Source organism: Tursiops truncatus, chromosome 18, assembly GCF_011762595.2.
Source record: "Tursiops truncatus isolate mTurTru1 chromosome 18, mTurTru1.mat.Y, whole genome shotgun sequence".
In the NCBI taxonomy this organism is placed as follows: Eukaryota; Metazoa; Chordata; class Mammalia; order Artiodactyla; family Delphinidae; genus Tursiops; species Tursiops truncatus.
The window spans coordinates 60,206,700-60,229,168 of NC_047051.1; the positions used below are offsets into that span (position 1 = coordinate 60,206,700).

The 22,469-nt window shown below is 39.8% G+C and overlaps 1 protein-coding gene across 1 annotated transcript in view; it reads left to right on the plus strand.

The window, feature by feature from the left end:
* Window positions 1-1,153: 1,153 nt before the first annotated feature.
* Window positions 1,154-22,469, plus strand: part of GPC5 (glypican 5) — a 636,849-nt gene continuing 615,533 nt past the window's right edge. Inside the window, exon 1 of the mRNA XM_019920866.3 lies at window positions 1,154-1,515. Coding sequence (XP_019776425.3) covers window positions 1,350-1,515 — 166 coding nt within the window. The 5' untranslated portion in view covers window positions 1,154-1,349. The remainder of the gene's footprint in view (window positions 1,516-22,469) is intronic.

A 22,469-nucleotide genomic window follows, 5' to 3' on the forward strand; every position in this document is an offset into this window, starting at 1 on the left:
CCCTTTAGGTGGTTAAAGCATTTATAGTCTCCCTGGCCTGATGCTTTTAAGTAGTTTTGTTTTACTGGAGGAGGACTGTCTTCAGGTGCCTGTAGATGATGAAACACTCTTGTCATTCACAGTCTTAGTGTTAAGTCAATCATATTTCAAAAATACATCTGGCCCTTTGGCTTATGGTTTCTAATGCAGTCCTTTTGTAAGTTGACAAAATTCCTTTGTCATTTTAAAATCACTTAAAGTCTTCATTTTTCTATCTTCCTTGTGAGAAACTCCCCTGAGCACTTTTACCCTAGTAGTTCTTTGAGAAATGTTTTAAAGAAATTCCAGAAGTGGTAAAGCTCAGAAGGGCCCTTATAGATACAAAGTACTGAAGCAAAATATGATGCTAAAGGGTAATAAGAGAATAAACTGGACTTTACTGTGAAAATAAGAACGTTATAAGGTTTGAATGTAATTTTTATGACTTCTAAGTTTTTTCAGAAAATCGTAATGTTACAAAAAAAAAAGTTCCAAAGCAGCAAACATACAGAAATTAAAAAAAAAATAACGTCTCATGTACACTCTTTTAAAACCTAAGTGCTATCAAGCCTCTCAATTGAGATCTTTAACTATAAATAGTTTTTTGCCTTTTGTATTGTGCCCAGATCCCATTTCATGCAATTCGAATACAAATTCCTATGCATTGAGGACCTTGATTTATACGGAAGGAAGTATTTATATGGAAGTATTCCCAGTTGGTGTTTCTCATCGCGTCTTCTCTGAGTCTCTTCGTACATTCGCTCTTCTTTTCCTCAGACTGCAGTTCCCCGGAATGGATTGGGAGAGCGAGGTCGGGTTCCGTTTTAGTTGTTTCCTGGCTCCACGCAGCGCCGCTCTGCTGTCTCTCCAGCGTGGACCACCGTTGACAGGCTCCACGGGTGAGGGAGGCCCCGGGCGGCACGCGGGGGGTGTGGCCTGACCACGGGCGGGGGCGGGGCCTGTCCGCGGAGCTAGACTAGCTGCGCGTCCCAGGTCGGCCGCTTCCAGCCGAGCCCTCGGCTACCGCGGTGGTTCCCCGAGCTAGATACTCTCGGGCTCCGTGCGACTCCAGCCGTTTCCTCGCTCGCGCGGCGCCATCTCGCCCCGCTGGAGAGGGAGACCTGGCGGCGCTCTGACTGAGAACTCCGGTGTCTCAGCCTTGGGGCACCTCCGGAGACAGCCAAGTGCCCGCAGGTGAAGCCGGCGTCCCAGCCCACCGACAGATAGCACCTCTTGGGAACCTCGACCACCGAGCCTTTTCCAGCGCCTGCAGCGCAAGGCGCGCGGGGAGAGTGGGGTCCACGGCGGGGGAAGGAGTGACCAGGACACCGATGATGGACGCACAGACCTGGCGCGTGGGCTGTCGCTGTCTCCTCCTTCTGGCTCTCGTTGGGTCTACCCGAAGCGAGGACTTGCAGAGCTGCGAAGAAGTTAGGAAACTTTTCCAGTGGCGCCTGGTGGGACCTGTCAAGGGGCTGCAGGATTCGCCGCGGGCAGGTAAGGCGCGGACTGTCGGCGCGGAGCTGTGCGTCTGGGCGCGGGCTGGGGCGTCCGGGGCGCCGGCCCTGCGCTCCCCAGGTTGTCTGAATGGCCCTTCTTGGGAAGATGACCTTTGAGGCCTTCGGGCCGCGCAGGGTGAATCCTAGGGAGGCCTCTGGGGAAGCGCGGCGTGAACATCCCGAGCGCAACGCAGCTCCGGGGACTCCCTGACTCCGCCTGCGGCTGAGCCGAGCTCTGGGCGTTTGCTTCCCGCCCGGCTCCCTTAGTCTCGGCGGATGCGCTGGAAGGGGTCGGTAAACCTGCCAGCGGCGGACAGCGCGGCCTGACCGCGTTTCTGTTCCACGTGGGAACTTCCCCAGTGCCCTGCCGGGGGGCCTCTGTTGCCTGCTTTCTCGTACGGTGGACGGAGTTGGGCTGGTCGCTGTAAGTTTGATAGTAAAAACACAAAGCTGCCTTATCCTCCTTTGCTGGAGAATGGGGCAATGACAAGGGCGGCCGGTCCCCTCTGTCATTAAGACTCGCCCTCCCTGGTGTGACCCTTAGCTGCCCCTCCGCGCCCGGGCATCAAGCCCACCTTGCAGGAACCTAAACTACCCAGTGTGTCTCTCGGAGCCACTGGGTAGATGCAACGCCTGAAAGATGTGCCGGCAACAGGCGATCAAACAGAATGCATGGGGGAGCCACTTGACATGGATGAGATCTTCCAGAGATTGAAAGGGAAAGAATACAGTAAGTGTGGCAAGCGTCGATTCTGCTTCTCGTAAGCGCGTGTGCCTGCACCTTTACCCAGTGCTCCGTGCCCCCTCCGCGCAAATTTCCTTCTGCGGGCGGGATTTCCAGTTTACATTCGGTCTGGAAGAATAGGTCTTAGTTGTCAAACGCGACAGCAGGTGTCTGGAGCTAAGATCGATCTTACTGGAGCAATGCACCTAATTACGAGGCCAACACACTGACAAATGCTGTGAGCTTATTGGTTAGACGAAGAACTTGTGGAGGATGCTTGGGTCTAAAATCCGTCCTCTGAGTTTGTATGGTGAGGGGGCTTGCTCGTAGCACTATGGAGCTGTGGCTTTTTCGCTTGGTTTCTTTGCTGGTTGTCAACTCAGTTCTGGAGTCATCCCACAAGGAAAATCTGGCCATTTGAGCCCGCCGAAACTATTTTAGTTTACAAGACTAGTCTTATAAACAAACACACAAATATTTATTTGAACACCTATTCGGTACTAGGCACTTTTTCTATACTACTTGAAACAACATAGTTGGATATTCTCAGCTGAGGGCAGTTCTGTTCTCAAACGATACCACCCCCTTGTAAACCTGTTCTTATTTTGGTGCATTCGTTTCATTTAAAAAAGAAAAAACCCACACTTGTCAGTAGCTAATGCAACTAAAGTGAGTGTGTGTGTTGGGGCAGGGGACTTGGTGGGGGCATTGAGCTGTGAAATCCTCACCTGAACCATAGATTTTGCCCCCCCAGATCCCATAATTTTGGCTGGTATGTTCAGTAAATGTTGACAGTAAGGCCTTGATTTCACCACCCATCTCATATCTCAGTATATCTGGTACCTGCTAAACATAATACAGTGACTAGAAGGTATTACATTTCTAGAACCTTGTGTGTGTTTCATCTCTCTTGAAGAGGAACTTTGCAGCGTTATCAGTCACTGGCATAACATTTTACTGAAACTGAAACTCTGTCCTACAGAGAAGGAAATGGTTGCACTTATTTGTGTTTGATATACATGACACACAAAAAAGAGCCAGGATGGCAGGCATCTTCTTTTCTAAGGCATTCTGGATTGTTTCCCCATTGCTAGTAACTTTCTTTATCTGTGGTTTAAGAGCAATGGAGGAATCCTAGCAGCACCTACTCAAGGGGCCATGCAGGGCTGCACTCTTAGGGACATCAGTGGTGCTGGTGAAAAGAAGTGCTGAATTCTTTTGATATTTGCATTAAGAAAAAGTCACGTGAAAGTATTATTCTGAATCAGAATCACCCAATAACAGGCACTTACATCTGAATTTGATATAATTCTGAATTTTTATTGTTTCTCTATTGTTGGTCATTTTTTATTTGAATAATTAAATGAATATTAAACTGTTTCTTTTAACAGGCACTCACATCTGAATTTGATATAATTCTGAATTTTTATCATTCCTCTATTGTTGGTCATTTTTTATTTGAATAATTAAATGAATATTAAGCTGTTTCTTTTAACAGGCACTCACATCTGAATTTGATATAATTCTGAATTTTTATCATTCCTCTATTGTTGGTCATTTTTTATTTGAATAATTAAATGAATATTAAACTGTTTCTTTTAACATTGACGTCTCTTTTCTTTCCACTAAAAAACTTTCATTCCCCATTTGAGTAAACCACACATACCACATGGTTCATAAATGCTTTTCTTTATTTTTGTATTTATATGCGATCTATAATATTTAGCTTGATTGAGTATAGTAGTTGAATCTTATTTTCTAAAATTATCCTCAATCTCAAGAGAGAACATAGTTAATATCTAAGTAGTCATTCTCACATAAGAATACAAATATTAATATTCTTTTTAGCAGGTGTATGTATTTAGCACATAGGCTTTCATTGACTAAAGCTAATACATTTAAATTTGATATTTGTTTTCCTTGAAAGTTAATTTTTTTAGTGCTTTCTTGCATTTCTTGTCCACAAGTAGTTAATTCCTGAGATGCCTGGCCAAAATGCCACTTTTAAAATATAAGCAGGTAGAATAACTTTACAGTTTCATTCTATATTTGTGACTTTTACATCTTCTGAAAACTATGTTACCCAATTCGAAATTACTAAAATGGTGAGAACAGCCATTTAAGCTGTTTCTCAGATTCCCCTCACCTTTGTTCTCTACCCTGCTCCAATTCTTTTAAGCCTATTGAGCTCCTAAGGATGTTTGGATGAGAAATGTAAAAAAGGAGAGAAGGTGTAAATGTGATTAGAATTACAGATTTCCCTGTGTTCTGATTTTATTTCCTAGGTAGTAGTCAAGGTGCCCTTTGCTCTTGTTTATTTCATCCAGAAAAGAACTGTTAGTGAAAATGTCTTTTAAAGGGTCCTTTTATTTTTATTTTTTTTATTGGGGAGAAGGGATAATGCTTTCCCATTGAAATTCTCTTCACACAGGCATTGTTCACACATGCATTATTTCCTTTTTTTAAAGAAGCTAATTCAGAAAGGAGAAGCTTATAAAAATCCAAGGCTACCTTCAGATTTTATATACCAACTAGGTTTAAATGTGGATGTTGCTTGATACAGAGAGTAGCGTGTGAAAGATAACTTTTTCTTGGTAGCTTTGGCTGTAAATAGTATAATAAAAATAAACTTGATGTGGCAAAGTTAAATTCTAATACTATAGGACACTTTAAGTAGTGCGCTATAGTTCTTTTAAACTGCTTTCATTATAATCCAGTCTTATATTGGCTTCAAGGGCAGTGCTGTTTTATACTGATACCCAAGAGAAACAATCTACTTGGTGACCTTGGAGTTTGGAATTATAGACATTTGGGTTCAAAACCTGGTCCTGGCACCTGTGACTCTGTGACTGAGGTTAGTCAGTTGTCCTCTTTGAACCTCCATTTTCTCATCTGTAAAATGGGAATGTTAGTTCTCAAAGGCATGTTGCATAGATGAAATGCAATAATACATGTATGTAAGATAGCACAAATCTAGGTACATAGTAAGTGCTCAAAAAATGTGTTGCTGTTATTACAGTTTTTTATTTAGTGTCTTGATTGTAGCTGAACTTGACCTTTAAGGGTGAAATTTTAGTTTTGGATCTCTATAAATCAGAATGTGTTTTATAATAACTAGTTTTTTAAAAGTCACAGATGATTGTTTTTAAAAGTGGGAAATACGTTTCTATCTAAAATGGTACTTATTAGGTCATGGTGAACATTTTCTTTTCGTGAACTAATGGAAAATTAAAGACACCTGTCTGAAATGGTATTTCTTAGGTTATGGTGAATATTGTTTTTTTTGTGGATTAAGGGGAACTCTAAGAAAGAAACCAAGCTGCACTGCACCACTGCTAGCTGCAGCACCCGTACCCACTGGTTCTCCCACCATCCTGCTGTCTGTATTCAGGGAGGTGAAGGAGTGTGCAGGAGATGCCTTAGGGAGTCACATCATTCGACGGCTGGTGGCCATAGTCACTCATTGACAGTAATCTCAATTTGGGACTCTTGTTTCTCATGAACTAACCCCTTTTGCTGCTTGGGCAGCATGGTTATGGTGATCCAAACCATAAACGGGACCCACAGGCTGATGTTGGGCAGATCAGTAATAACAGGATTGTCTTGGGTTGAAGTCCACCAGCCAGGAACCACCAGAAACAGGATGATAGTCAAACAAACTAGGTCTTATTTTCTGCAGCAAGGGAGATCGCACAGCTCAGGAACTGTGGGTGCCTCGGTTAGAGGCAGTTGAAAGGGGCTTTTTATAGGATTTGGCTTTGTGCTGGGTGATTACAAGGGTTTAAGGAAGCAGGGCAATTCAGGAATTGAGCATCTTCCTAACTTACTTAGGTGTCAGGAAGATTAAGATGGGGCTAGTTTTCTTTAATGAAGAAGCAGTAGTCACTCTTGCTGATCAAAAGAGGGGGATATTTAGTTACTTTTGTGGTTGTAGCGTGTCCTCGTGGCTATCCTGCTGCATCACAGCTCTCAAGTGGCTTTGTCTCATCATTGTTTTCTTATTCTGAGCATGTTGTCTCTCTTGAGTTGTAAACATCAAGCCCTAGTTCCAGTGTCAGGGAAACTTGTCACTTTCTCCTCTGGAATATCTGGCGTGTGCTTCGATGTCTAAGAAAATGATGTGTTTCATTTTTATCCAGGCTTTTAGTGAAGCTTCATAATGGGGAAGCGAGTATGATTTTCTACCTTTGGGCCATAGAGTATGACTCTCCATCAGGGCCTGAATTGTACAAATCACATCCTGTTCCCTCATAGTCAGTTTACTAACAAATGTAAATGTTGTGTGTGTCCCTGTCCTCTCTCCATCCCCAAATTTAAGTTCCTTTTTGCCAAATGTCCAACATCCTGTATTTGTATAATCAGCTTTAAGGAGGGGTGCAATTTAGGAAACTTAAGAATAGCATTTTATAATTATTTTATACTTCCCCCAACCATGTTTCCAGCTTGCTAGGACTTTCTAGAATATGGAATTTGGCTTGTCTGATAAGAACACCTTCCTGGTCTATAACATTTCTTTTATCATTAATTGGTATAAGACCAAGAGTAACATTTCAACAACCAGATACTACTTGTAAACAGACACGACTTATAAATCAATGGCCTCTTGATATAACTGTTCAAGAAACCACAAATTCATTTTGTTAAAATGGAGTCATGAGAGACTTCATTCATATACTTTGTTGAAATAGATTGTGAACGTGGTACCCTATCTACTCCGTTAACTAACAAGAGCGATTCATTTTAATAGAGAGTAGCCATTTTCCATATCTACCTTTCTTTTACAAAAGCCTGACCTTTAGAAGACAAGACACCACCAATTGTGCCCTCAATTCTTCTACTTTTCAGCTTTAGAAATTTCAAATTTTACCAGTGGTACTGCTAAAATCATCCTAGAATGATTAGTCATTCTTCTGTGAATCACAACAAATATCCCAGTTTTTGATTAACCTTATCAGGTTCACATATGGCTGCCGTGTAAGTTGAATGTATAATACACTTTTTCAGAAAGAAAATGAGATTTTGTACTTTCATGATTTTATGAGAGTCTACACTTCTCTTGAAAATTTAAAATACTGAAAAGTACAAAGAAAGCAAAAATAATTTTACCATCCAGAAATAACTACCAATAACCCTTTGAATTATCTTTTCAACACCCTCATCAATCCTCTGCTCGGCGCATAAATATTTTTTGAAAGAATGTAGAATCACTTTTTCTTTCTTTGTAACATGCCTTTTCCAATCATAAACATCCTTCTAAATATGTATTTTTTTAGTGACTAAGATTCTACTGAATCTGTACCATTCATTGAATTCTCTACTGTTGTTGGAAATATAGGTTTCTAATATTTGCTACCATAAAGTCACACGGCTAAGGACATGAAAGGCAAATGTGCCAAACTCTCGCCCCACTCACAGCCCTGGGATCGCCTTATCTCCATTCATTCCGCTTCAGGGTTTTTCAGTGTCAGCACCACTGACCTGTGGGGCTGGATAATTCTTTGTTGTTGGCAGGGGTGGCGAGTGCCGTCCTGTGTATTGTAAGGTGTTTAGAAGCTTCCCTGACCTTTAGCCCCCCGGATGCCAGTAGCAACGCCTTTCCTCACCCCCAGTTCTGACAACAGAAGATGTCTCTAGACATTGCCAAATGACCCAGGAGAGGTAAAATCGTCCTGACTGAGAGCCACTAGTATAAATGTCCAACCTATGGGTCCTTCACATACGCACATTATATAGCTGGCTGGCTTGCAAGCCTCAGGTCTCAGCTTAGGTGTCAGCTCCTCAGAGAAGCCTTTCTCAAGGTTCACTGAACGCTGTTCCCCGCTGTTTCTTTCATGGCACTTTTCACGGTGCCATATTTCTTTTCTTTTTACTGTTGATTTTTCACCACTAGATTGCGTGCATGTTGAGGATAGAGAACATGTCTACCGAGACCGGTTTCATGGATATGAAACGTATACAGTCACACAGGGTCCCACACTCAGAAGGGCCCTATGCTTGGTTTAATGTCCTGCTGTTACCATCTTGAAGTTTGAAAAAGGGTCCTGTGCTTCCTTTCTGCATTGGGCCCTGCAAATTATGTAGCCAGTCCAGCTGTGTACCTTGTTCACTGTAGAATATCTGGTGCCCAGAACAGCGGCTGACACAAAATAGGAGTTGAAATGTCTGTTGAATACTTTAGTAAAGCTTCAAGGAGCCTCTTATTTCACCTTTTGAACCTCTCTGATTCTTAAGTTAAACTTCAGAAGTCAGTCCACAGGTATTGAACACCCAAGATTCTATTGATACAGTGATTTTTTTTAATGTTTTATGGTGTTATAAAAATGAGTTAAAAATTGGCCCCTATGTCTTTTACTTCTTCATAGCTGGTTGGGACCATTAGCCCAAAGCCCACTGGTGCCAAACTCAAATTTTTACAGTTCCAATTGCTTTAAATATAGCTCAAGTAAACATATTTTTAGTCGTTTAGAGTCTGCCTGCTTTGCAAACCCCACAAAGCTGAACTTATCTGCTAGCCATACAGATAAAATAAACTCTGGTGCAGTAAAAGACCCCAAGTTACTGCTGCCCTTTGAAGCTCTTTGACTCAGAGACTTCCCATCTTGCTGCTAAGCAATATCACCTAGACACGGGGGCCCCCTCTCCAATACCCGTCTCTCCTGGGATTTCCCTTGTTTTCTTCCTCTTCTGGGTGGTGGTCCTGCACCAGTGTCTCGGCAGGTCTCTTGCAGTGAGGGACATCCCCTCTCATGCAACCTGTCAAAGTGGCACCCAACTAAAGCTCATTGCATACTACTGCCATCGTGAGGTCCTGTCTTTTCTTTGACCAGCCCTGAAATCCTCACTCACCACGTACAGATCAGTATTTAGTTATTTCTAATATAAGGTTGGGACTCAAAAGTAGCAATACTGATTTTAAATGTGTTTCTTTCCTTCTGCTAGACTGTAGGCTACTTGAGAGCAGGAACTGTGATTGATTTATCTTTTTGTTCTGTGATTACGCCAAACTTAATAAATCAATTTTGATTTTTAGAATTAATCTTATATTCGTAGTTACCCAACAAACTCAATTTATTGTGTTTAATTATGTTTTTTATGCCTGATATTAATAGAATGAGAAATGTAGATGGTGAAGTTTTAAAAAATATATTCTGATCTGGGCTTAGTTGCGTTGTTAAATAAATCATTTATGTGGAGTTAATATCTTCTTATGTAACTGCCACAAATTTTATAAAGTGACCTAATGCTTTTGAGTTTAAATTTAAAGAAATTTTTATCTATCTTAGCTAACATTTTTGAAATGGAGTAAATTAATTGCCAAACCAACGTCTGAAAGAAAGTTTCCTCAAATGTCTTGCAAGGGAAGGAAGATTATTTAACATTTAAGGATTCATTTGCAGTTGTTATCACCATGTAGACAGTGTGACTGATCTGCCTTAGAACATTAATTGATCTATTATTGGAAGAATGGAGAAAAATAAAGGTGACCAACTATAATTTACAATTGGCTGTGGGTTGGTCGGTTTGTGTTTTATTTGAATATATGTTTTGCAAAACTGTTTCTTTCCATGAGAAAATTAATAGTAAGGAACTGGAAGATGATTTGGTTTTTCCATCTCCTACCCTGATTAATTCCATGTTGGGAAAAAGTACAAATCACTTAGCTATGGAATTGTTCCTGAGCTGGGAAGATTGTTAAAGGACACTGACTTGGGGTCTAGATTCCATGTGACCAAGTAGAGAGGCCACAATCTTTCAGAGGAAGCAAGAAAATAACTGCTGTTAAATCACAAAACATGATATATGGTAGCAGGTACAATTTGTCTCTAAAGTATTTACAACAATTCCAATTTTAGAACTACTCACTTAGCCTTTAAGACTTCTTTTCAGTGATATCTTAGAAAAAAACTTTTTTTTCCTGTGTGAATTGTGATTGGTTATTTTTTTAGGATATCTTAGAATTGGTTTTAGGAAGTTTTACCTAAGTAAAGGATTACTTAAGTCAGTGCTAATGAGACATGCATATTCTGGTATGGTTCAGCTAGTAACTTAAATATCTTTCAAATACAGTCATATTTAAAAGCTAGTGAACATTTCTTGTTTCCTAATTTAAATTGCTTATTATTCTTTGTAGGATAATGGGTTTGAATTACTGGTTTTCCTCTCCTGTGCTCCGATAATTAGATTTTCTTTAGTTTTTATAATTCTCTATGGCAATATAATGAAATAATCTTTGGCAGCTGTCTTTTTAGAACTCATAGTCTTTTGTTTTTCCTTGTCTTATAGTTTCAAGGGACGTTAGTTCATAATTCCTTCAGTATAGTATTCATTTTGGGAGAGGCTAAGAACTGAGAGTTGGATAAAAAGCATATCAAGAGTGTGACTTCACTGATCAAATGAACGTAGAAATTATTTCTGCATGTCCTTGTTCATAGCATATATACTCTTTAAATGGAAGAGTGTCAGTATTAAATTACCTGTTCAGATTTATTTGCTTTTTGAACAACTCTCTTATTTGGTAAGGTTATACCAAGTTACGTTTGGTTCATTTTCTTTTGATCATTGAAAATGTCTGTGTTTAATGAGCTGAAACTGAAGTCGGTCAATAAAGTGAAGAGATTAATAGTCTGTTCTTCACCAGGCTTGGAATACATTTTACTCTGGGGTGTAAAAGTCATTTTTAAAAAGAAGATTTTTTGATTAACTTAAAAGGTAAAGGAAAGAGGAATAACATTGAAAGAGTCAAAAAGCTGAGGAATCCACGAGTTCTTCAGAGTCCCCTTTATTTATCAGGTGAAGATATGTGGGTCTGGATTTGAAGAGTTAAGAGCTTTAGCTGCAAAACAAAACTAAATGTTGCTTTTTACCTTTCTAAGTTTAGGGTCACAGATAAGCTTGAAGTCGTTAAATATTTAATATTTAGTTTATCTTTGGACATATCTTACATAGAATACAAGGAAAAGTGGTAAGTATGACAGAGCATTGAAAAGTTGTCATGGGATACATAAATGGGAAATGAGACCTTTTAACTTATACTTTGTCCCATATTATGGTCACATATTTTAGTGAATACCAATGAATTTCATTCTGAAATAGCTTGGTCTTGACTACATCACTTATTAGATATGTGACCTTCAGCAGATAACTCAACCTCTCAGAAAATGTTTTTCTTTCTTCATGTAGGCTGTTCCTCTTCCCTTTCAGTGGTTTATGAGGACCACATGGTATGGTGTAAAAGCTTTGTAAACAATAATATAATCCACTAATATAGTTAATTCTATCAATACTAGAAATGTAATTCTTAGATGCATTTAAAAAATTCTTTATATGAGATCAAAGAGCAGGCAAAGTAGAGATCCTTTTTCTTCATGCTAATAAACTTCTAAACTTTCAGATAATTTTCTCCCATCACTCACTCTCAAAGTATTGATCCTCTACTCACAGAAACTTAGTCCATCCTTTCACTCTTTATTTTAGTTAATAAGTTACTTAATTGTTTATAGTTTAATTCTAAGGTAAAATCAGGTTTGTTTATTCATATTACGTAGTTTAAGATCTAAAGACTGGTCTTTTGTGAAATAATGTCATTTATATTAATTCTATTAAGATCAAGAGGGAGGTACTTTGCCTGGAAACATGCTGATCAAATGCAAGCAGGGAGAGGCTCTGTAGCTCGTGATTGACGTCATGAGGGGGGGTAGGGGTTAATTTTCTACTGTGTTTTATCACGTTCTTGCACGTCACAGTGCTGCTGGGTCCTTTTGTGTGTCTTCTGCATTGCGGATGAGAACTCTTTTTCCATAAGAAAGGCACAGAGGTGGAGCATGCTGGTCTCTGCTTGCCCCTTTAGATGGACTCTCCATCCTGCTCTGTCCCTGGACTACATCAAAGGCATTCTTGCCTCTGGCAGCCCTTGGGAAGCAGTGGCTGAGAAGAAGACTGGGCAAGTGGAGTGTGGTGCATGCCAGGTCTCACCTTGTGGGGTCCCGGCAGCCTCCCTAAGTCCCTTTACCTAAGCACACAGCTCCTCTCAAGCGACCTCACTTCTCTTCTCTGGATTCTGGTAGCTACTTTCTCCTCTTGTCTCCTCTGAGGTAGTAACAGCCCCTTCTCCACAGTTATTAGCCAGGGAGTACTGCAGTATCCTTTATAGTTTTCCTATACCCTGCCCTTTATAAAAGATTTTATTGAATAATTCTATTTGAGATAGCAATTTATTTCCTTTCAAGATCCTTCCTGTATGACAAAACTTTATATACTTTAGATATTTAAACCCATAGCTTTCAGAGATCATTTGATTTGTAATTAAAATATATAGAAACACAAATCTGTTCTAGAGTTGAATTATAAATGCTTTTAGAGTTCTAATCAATGATGATCTCTCTATTCATATTCAGGTACCTCGTGATCATGCTTCTGTTAATTAGTTGTTTCTTTCCTTCCGTTTTCCCTCACCCCTTTTATGAAGAACACTGGTGCTGGCTAACTCTTTAGGTTTCAGTTGGAAATTTGACTAAATAGATAACACCCCAGAATAAAACAGCAATTTAATCCCCACTGACTCCACTAATTCAATCAACAGCCAAATGTCACAGAATCTACTTTACAAACGTCCCCGTAATTCCTCTACCACCACCATTGCCACCACCATGCTTTAACCTAGTGCCTTCTCATGGCTGGATTACTCAATCAGCCTACATCTGTTCTTGGTCCTTGCCAGTTCATTTCCCAATTAATTCCCAGTGAAGTAAACTTTATCTTTATTTCTCATGCTAAATCCTTCAATGATTTCCCATTGCCTTTCTCTAAAAAACAAACAAACGAACAAACAAAAACCAGCAAAAAGAACAAAAAAGTGATTCTGTTTGAATACGTAATTTCTGTATAATCAAAAAATAAAATAAACATCACAGTGAAATAAATGGGGGAAAAACTCTATGTCATTTCATCTGTCATACACAACAACCAAAAGGTTAGCATCCTTAATCGTGCATGAGCTCTTATAAATTGGTGACAAAGACACTAATATTCCAAGGGAAATGAAAAAAGAACATAAAGAGGAAATTCAAATGATTAAATGACTAATAAGGATATGTGAAGATGATTGACTCAAGAGAGGAAAACCAATTTCTTAGGAATATCACATTGTCAAAGATTAAAAATACTGATATCTAATGCTCCTGTGATCGTAGCAAATAGAGCACTCTCATCTACAAATACTGAGAAAGAAGACTGGTGAAGACTGTCTCTACATTTGGGGAGAATTTTGCATATATCACTCAAAATTTAAATTTTGTATATCCTTTGCCTACCAATTCCAATTTATAGGAAAGTGTTCTAACAAAATAATTGGACAAATTTAGATGAATATATATACATACATAAGCAGGTTTATTGCACTTAGAATCCACAGCTAATGTAGATGCCTATTAATGTTTATTAAATGATAAATTATGGATAATCATGTGGACACTAAACCCAGAGAGGTAAAGCTATGTAACCAAAGTGACTCATGGCCCTATTGAAAGGAAAAAGCAAATTATGACTCGACTTAAAAAAAAAAAGAAGGAACCGGGCTTCCCTGGTGGCGCAGTGGTTGAGAGTCCGCCTGCCGCTGCAGCGGACACGGGTTCGTGCCCCGGTCCGGGAAGATCCCACATGCCACGGAGCGGCTGGGCCTGTGAGCCGTGGCCGCTGAGCCTGCACGTCCGGAGCCTGTGCTCTGCAACGGGAGAGGCCACAGCAGTGAGAGGCCCGCGTACCGCAAAAATAAATAAATAAATTTAAAAAAAGGGAGGCTTGGGAGGAGCCCCTGTAGTTACTCAGAGCCCGTCATTGAGAATTGGGAGGATGTTGGAGAGGCTGGATAGAGGGCTGCGTGTGCCTAAAGTGCTTACATTTGTAACAGTCTCTTTCCCAATGTCCTGGCTCTTTGCAAATAATAGCAGAAACTAGGAGGGTTTGGGTTTCATTTAGGAGCCTTCATTTATTGGAGTTGAGGATTAAGAAGTTTGGTGGTCTTCCTTATAGGCGACTCATCTAGAGTGTGAGAGAGCTGGTGTGCCAGATTAACTGAATCTGGGGTGGACAGTTTCCCATTCCATCCTGGTCCTTTTCACTAGAAGGGAAAGGTCTTGGTTCAGCCCATTAATAAACATAGAGTTAAAAACTATGCAGGTGAAATCAACATCTGAAGGAAGACCAGAACTTTCTTTAAAAACAATCTGAAGTCAATCATAATCTTAATGAACAGGTTCATCAGATTTCTGTGTTCAAGGCTGACTATTGTTCTAGTCAAACAGGCTTTGGAAAAGCCCTAGGAATTGCTCCCTGAGGTTGCCTAGTGATCACCTGAGCCTGATCATATAAGAAGTTAGGGGGCTTTTTTCCTGATTGTAATTCTAGAAACCTTTCAGGTCTTTGCTAATTGGTGGTTTCCATCCAATGCTGGCCCTGGCCTTCACCAGCAGGCATATGGACTGGCTATTATAAGTCAGAGAAACCAGGTTGATAAGCTTGAATGACTACATTAAAGTCCTCAGCAAATCTGTGAGGATCTTTGGTTACTTTGGGAAAATCTTCAACTATGGCTTGCAATTCAGCTTTAGCCCAGATTTCCTTTTCTTGGAGAGACAAGAGAGGCGGTCAGGGCATAAGAACTCCCTTTTCTGGCCTCCTGACTCTAACTGGTTTCTATTTAATTGTTTTCACAAGTCACATGCTAGCTTGTTAACTTGCAAGTAGGAAAAACTCCCAGACCCTTCACACACCCCAGCAACCACTCCCACCCCCACCCCACGCACACCATACATAGACCTGGTGTTCCATTTCAACCATAGCTCAGTGCTTTTGGTTTCCCTAATGAAACCATACCTTTTCATACATCTCTCTTTTTGTCAACTCTCTGTGGAATATCATTCCCCCCCCCACTCTGCTTTTCTGCCTCTAATCTTGTCTGACCAATCAGAATTCAAATTTGTTTTTCTACTTATTAGTTTTGTGAACTTAGACAAATTTAACCACAATAAACTCACTTTCTCATTTATTAAACAGGAATATTTTCTACCCCCCCCCTTTTTTTTGGTGAGGATACTATAAAGCATCTAGTTAAAAAATTATTCAAGATAAAGCTCAAAATCCCCTCTGACACCCTCTCTTGTCTCTCCAAGAAGAGGAAACCATTTTTTCCTTTGTGCTTCCGTAGAACCTGGTACATACTTCTTTCATAGCACTTTGTCACATTAATTAAAGTTTTTACAAATGTGCCTCCCCCTAGGTTGAGCCCTGGAGGGGCAAAACTGCATTCTGTCCTTCTTGGTATCCTTAATAACTATCACAGTGTCTTGAGCAGGACAGGTGTTTAATCAATATTTGATGAATTCATTTGATTTATTAATCAAAATAAGGAACAGGAAATTACTCTGCAATTTAACACAGGTGGAAGGAAGACTCAGCATCTTTTGAATACTCCCCTGAGAAGGGAGGCTAAGAGCCCATGTATGCTGTAAGGCTGCCCACTTGCACCCACAACTCAGGAGCTTACACATTTATCAGCCTTTAAGATGCCATTTTAAGAATGCTGGTTAAATTGACCTCAAAAAGAATAACCAGCAAAACCCAGACTATGATCTGCTGCATATCATTTCTATGGGCTGTTTCATTAGTGTTCTTAGCAGGAGGGTCTCACTAGCTAGCGAGCAACGCTGCATCCTGAATATGTTTCTTAAAGAGCCCCAGTACATATCAGTATTAAAGCTCTGGGAAGTACTACACTTGAGAGAGTCTATTTATTTGATTATTAAGAAAAAAATTTATTTGCATAGGGAAAGAGTGTTTTTTTTCCTCACTCACTTTTTATTTATTCTCCTGGGACATTTTTACTTCGTACCAATTAGGGAAGCTCTTCTTGAAAAAGTGGATGGAGGAGATGGAGAGCCTTAGAAGGCGGGATTTTTAGGGGATTTGAGTGGAAGGATGAGTCTAGTAGGATGCCCAGTTTTTGAAGTAGCTTTCAGAGTGTAGAAGACAGTCTGCAGGGAGGAAGGTACAACATGGGGCATGTCAGTATGGAGGTTACTCTGGTATATCTTGGTGATAATGTACAATAGATAGTTGCAAGTGTGGGTCCAAATATCACTTGAGAGAGGGATGTACATAAAGACATGGAGATCATTAAGTGTGTGAGTGAATTCCTGGGAGTAAAAGTTCATTCACGGACAGAACTGAGAGGCAGAACCTGCATCAACACAAATAATTAAGGACTAGGAGAAAGCAGATAATCCAGTGATGTTCTAGAAATCAAAGCAAGGGAAGGGTTCTGAGAACTGGGGAGTAAGTATTGGCAGATTCCACAAAGAGGTCAAGAGTGGTTAGAAATGGATGTGTCCCTTGGATTTGAAAACGCGGAGTCCACCAGTTACCTGGGTCTGTGCATTCACCAAGGAGTGGTCAGGTCAGACTTGAGACAGCAGGGCTGGCATGAGAATGAGGTGGAAACAATCAATTCACACCCCCCTTTCGAGAAGCTGACTTCTGCAGAGAAGAAGAGAAAGAGCCAGAGTATAATTGGTCGTTCTTTTGTGTATGAGTGTTTTGCAAAGTACACTCTTTATGAACATGTCTACAGCTTAAGAAAGTGATGAAATGAGTGCAGAAGTGGTGACTGAGAGACAGCCATCATTACCTAAGGCCTTTTTGGCTGTGTTAAGGATTTTGGACTCTGTCTCAAGAGCAATCGAAAGTCAGGGAAAATCTTTTAGCATAAGTGCCATGATTAGATTTGCATTTTAAAAAGACTTTTCTTGTCGGTAGCGTATCCATTTAAAACTTCTTTTCTAGGTTTAAGATTAGAGTGGTGGTAGTACAGGTGGAAAGAAGTAAACTTAAAAATTATTTAAGAGGTAGAATCAATATGATTTTGATTTTTCTACTTGTCTTGCAACAGCAATCTATTAAGGTGCTTCTCATGTACTTTAAAAATTGTTCATCCAGCTGAAATCAGTCCCAAAAGCAAGAGGAACACATTGACCTTGAATTCATGGCTATTTGAGTAACCCGAATTACATTGCATGTTGTGTATGGCTATTCAAATGACATATGCTTCTCACTGCATGGTTAATAAAGTCTCATGCTGTAGCTCCCTACTGTCTATTTGTAGGTGAGTTATAAAACTTCTAGAGGAGCTAATAATCTGAGCCAGGAGTCAAGCCATTCAATGTCTTAAGTGATTTCAATTAGCCATAGATCTCTACATATGTGTTTGTATCCTAGCTCTTCTAATACTAGTTTAAATCAATGTGCAGCTTTTAGCAAACAACCGTCAGACTTATTTATGAATTTATGCGTCATGGGCCATAGGAAAATGTCACTGTCAGTTATGTAATTATTAGAGTATAAAATGGAGATAGTTTGTGACCAAATAGCTCTTGTTTGAGCAACTGCTTAGTAACCTTTCGTGTTAACTTTGGGCCTGAGTTTATGTTAATGTGACAAGGAGGGAGCTGCAGTGATGGCCTCAGACTCCTCCTGGCTTTACCTGTGTCTCACAATTCCCTGCATCCCTAGAACAGTTAGTAAAGTTTGTGATTCTGTGAGTCACTGCTTCTGTGAGTGGGATTTGATAATCCACCTCTTTTTCTTTTTAATCCCACTTTCTAGGCTAGTGGACTTTCAGATTTGTGGGTTTCCTTTGTAATTAAAAAAAATTTTCTACATTATATGCCCTAAAATTTCATTTTGTCAGGGAAATGGTAACATAACCATTTTCAATAATCAAAGGTAGGTGACCATCTTATACTTGATGAGAACATAGCTGTAATCCTCATGGAATAACCCACCTCCCCTGTACCTCTATTTCTTAAAGTTGAGAAATCAAGAGACTCTTGGCTTTTTGCATGTCAAGCTGTTTATTCTTTTTCTCTTTTATTTGCCTACTCCCAGTGCCAGCAGCATAATTTCCTATTTATTCCTACTATTTCCTCCTTTCTATTATTTTTTTATGTTTACCTTTTGATGTTTTGTGAAATAACTTCTTAATGTGTGCACTTAATAAAATAGTTCCTCCTCCTTAAAATAATGTATAAATAAATTTATGAGGCATCTTTTAGTGTCTTAAAATGGAGAAAATGCAAGAGTAGATCTTGGAATGCAACTCAAGGTCTCACTCTATCAGGCATCATTGTGATCCTATCATAAGCACATTTCTACCAGTCATTATAAATCAATATCACCTCCCATAGTCATCCAGAGGGTGAACAAGTAAACACTTTCAAGGATTTTAGAATCATCCAACTTTTTCTCTTAGCTTCCGTTCAAAGAATCTGCTAGCTTATTTACTTGTGTATTCTGAGGTAGAAACTTGTCTAAATGTCATAAAGAACTGCTAACAGTTATTTTGGGATGTGATGGTCCATTTTTACAATTACGTACTGTGAGGCATACCTCTTCAGGAAGTTCCATTCTAATACCAAAAACAAAACAGCACATTAAGAAAGAGATAAGGGCTTCCCTGGTGGCGCAGTGGTTGAGAGTCCGCCTGCCGCTGCAGGGGACACGGGTTCGTGACCCGGTCAGGGGGGATCCCACGTGCCGCGGAGCGGCTGGGCCCGTGAGCCATGGCCGCTGAGCCTGCACGTCCGGAGCCTGTGCTCCGCAACGGGAGAGGCCACAGCAGTGAGAGGCCCGCGTACCGCAAAAAAAAAAAAGGAAAGAAAAGAAGGAAGATAAACTTTTTTTTTTGTTTAAAGTGGAATTCAGAATGTTAGCCTTTTTAAGGTGGAATTCAGAATGTTAGCATTTTAAGGTGGAATTCAGAATGTTAGCCTTTTTAAGGTGGAATTCAGAATGTTAGCCTTTTTAAGGTGGAATTCAGAATGTTTGTTAGCCTTTTTAAGGTGGAATTCAGAATGTTAGCATTTTAAGGTGGAATTCAGAATGTTAGCATTTTAACTCTTCCTTTTTCCTCCCCATCCTCCACATTATGATAAAAGTCATTAAGCAATAAAATAGGGAAAACATGTATCATTTTATGGAAACCACAGTGGACTATCACCCAAATACCAAAATATTTGACAAATTTCTCCATGATAAAGTTCATGAAGGTAAGAATGGGGGAGGGACCAATAAGCTTACAGTTTGCTGAAGCTCGTGGAAGAAAAATTGCTCCAGAAATCAGAAATGTCACCCTAATGCAGCCTCACTAACACCTTTTGGCTCAGAACTATAGGGCCCACCAGGGAGGTGGGCCATGAGACAGCGGATGAGAGGAAAAGTATTGATTATACTGCTGTTTCCTAAAGTGTTCCGCATGTCGGAACTCACAGAGGATATGTGCACCCTAAGGAGACTGGCATGCCAAGCGAAGCAGGGCCCCTGCTAATGTTGATCCCAGCAAAGGCAGGGGTACCAGCTGAAGAAGGAAGCATCACCCTGGAGACCCTAAAAAATAGTATAGAAAATTGGGCAGAGCCTTGAAACTCCCTGTTCCACAGTGTCTTCCTGATGCTGATCCTTCCCTATCCCACCTGGACTCCTGGGTCTCCCAGCTAGTAAAGAAGCATGACTGAAAACATTGATTAACATTCCTTTCTGGGTCTGAAATTCAACAACAGAAATCTAAAAATTTGACAAGTTTAATTGCAACTCCAAATACATCATAAAACAGATAACTTCTATAAGGTACATGTAAAAATGGAAAACCAGCTGGACTTGTAAAAGATCCAGAATTTCAGTCTGAGAGATGTTTAATAGAAAAGAATACCTCCTAATTTCTCATTCATATTTCATGTTGCATTCATAAGACAAAACTGTACATCTTGGAAAATAATCGGAGAATAGAAAAGGATTCTTGAAGGTCAAATTCACGGTTTTCTTAAAGAATGCAGTGAAGCCTATGAAAAATAGGCTAAATAGAACCTGAATGACTGAATTAGAAGATATGTTTAGAAGTTCCTCCTGAATTATGAAGAAAAGGTTAAAGTAATGTAAACTATGAACAAAAAGATGGGAGGAGTGCAAGATACAGTCGAAAGATCCAACAGCTGATAAATATTTCAGAGTGAGAGAGAAAAGCATAGGAAAGGCAGTCTTGGAAATAATAGAAGAAATACTACAGAGTCAGAGACTTGAAGCATTATGGTCTAATAATTAAGTGCACGGGCTTTGGAGCCTTGCTGCAGGTTTCACGTCTTGGCCATTTATTAAGCATTTATATTATTGTTTTTGAGACCATTTTTATTATTGAAATGATTTATAGTCTGGTAAAATTTTTGAACCATTAGTACTTTAAAAAGTCATTTAAACTTATAGTCAGAAGAAGAGAGGTTACTAAAAGGACAAATAGGCAGATTGATGTTGGACTTCTTTACAATACTGGAAGCTGGAAGATACAGACTTTGGAAGGAAACTGTATTTAAGATAGTAGGTATTCTCAGATACACAGGGGTTTAATTAAAAAGGCTACTGTATGCGTACAATTCCTTTTTTTTTTTTTTTACTTAAAAGTTTCTAAGTTGGGCTTCCCTGGTAGCGCAGTGGTTGAGAGTCCGCCTGCCGATGCAGGGGACGCGGGTTCGTGCCCCAGTCCGGGAAGATCCCACATGCCGCGGAGCGGCTAGGCCCGTGAGCCATGGCCGCCGGGCCTGCGCGTCCGGAGCCTGTGCTCCGCAACGGGAGAGGCCACAACAGTGAGAGGCCCGCGTACCGGTTAAAAAAAAAAAAAAAAGTTTCTAAGTCAAGTAAGAAACAATTAGAAATAAAACAATCAGTCATAATACATACTTGGAATAAAATGGCCAGTGATAGGAAAAAGAAATGAGTCATTATAATTATTTTGTAAATGAAGATTTCTGACCTCAGTTTTGTGTGATGTTTGCAAATAATGATTCTAAATCATAAATCTGATATTAAATTTATGGAGGTAATAAGAAATATAATCTCTTGCACTGTAATAGAAGGAGGATGGGAACTCGTAGCAGTTGATTGGTTTTACTTAGGGATAGATTTCTGCAGACTTACAGGATCTTGGGGACCTGCGATTCTATTTCATCATGACATTGCTGGATTTTCTTGGGACAAGAATGACTTCTTTTGGCGGAGTTGGTGGCAGGATTAGATAGTAAAGTGTGGTGGGTGAAGACTGCCAGAATCCAGTGTTTTTTAGACACAGCCTGGAATTTAGTTACCCCTGTTCTGGATATCATAGTCATGACTGATAACCCAAGTTTTTGGGTGAAACTGGGCCCAGTACGGAGGCTGGCAATCTAGTATGGGTTGGGGAAAACAATTTGACCCCATTGTTAGAAATGGAATAAACAGTAGGAGTATATATAATTTAGTTACTGGAATTCAGGTATGAAAGTATGTCAGGACAAGCAAAGGTACTAAATATGATGAACCAATGCAGAATGAATTTTGGATACTTAATTGAACCCTTGACTAGGATTCAGTTAATACTAGAATCTGGAGTGGGATGGAGCCTGCAGGTAGAAATAGGGTATCTCAGCTGACTCAAGGGCAGGCATCTAAATAGACTGTTAATTTTAAAATGAGATGTTTTGTCATTTAAATGGGATGTTTAGTTATCATAGCTATATGAGAAGAGAAAAGCAAATACCATTTTTGACAGCCTGCTATACACCAGGTACTTGCTAGGATTTTTAATCCATCATTTTGTTAATTTTTAATGTGTTTAGGTATATTATTAGAGCTTTTCTATAATAAATGTAACCAATTTTCAAAGTGCTATTTACCTTTTTTCCTTTTCTGAATTCCAATATTTGGGTTAACACTTTTTCAGATGCAGAGTCTACTACTCCATAATTTACTCATTTCCTGGGTAAAATGGATTAGTGTGTTTATCTGCTATACTATTAAATCATTAGGTAAGAACTTTTTGTTCCTTACTTTTCTTCTTTCTAAATTCAAAAAATTCAAAAGCAATTTTTTTTTGGTTAAGGCTAAATTTTAAGTTGTTCTGAAGGAATAAATGCTTGTTTGAACATAAAGATTTTTTTTTAGAGGCCTCTTTTTAAAAAAATAATTAATTAATTAATTAATTAATCTTTGGCTGTGTTCTTCGTTTCTGTGCGAGGGCTTTCTCTACTTGCGGAGAGTGGGGGCCACTCTTCATCGCTGTGCGCGGGCCTCTCACTGTCGTGGCCTCTCCAGACGCGCAGGCTCAGTAGTTGTGGCTCACGGGCCTAGCCGCTCCGGGGCATGTAGGATCTTCCCAG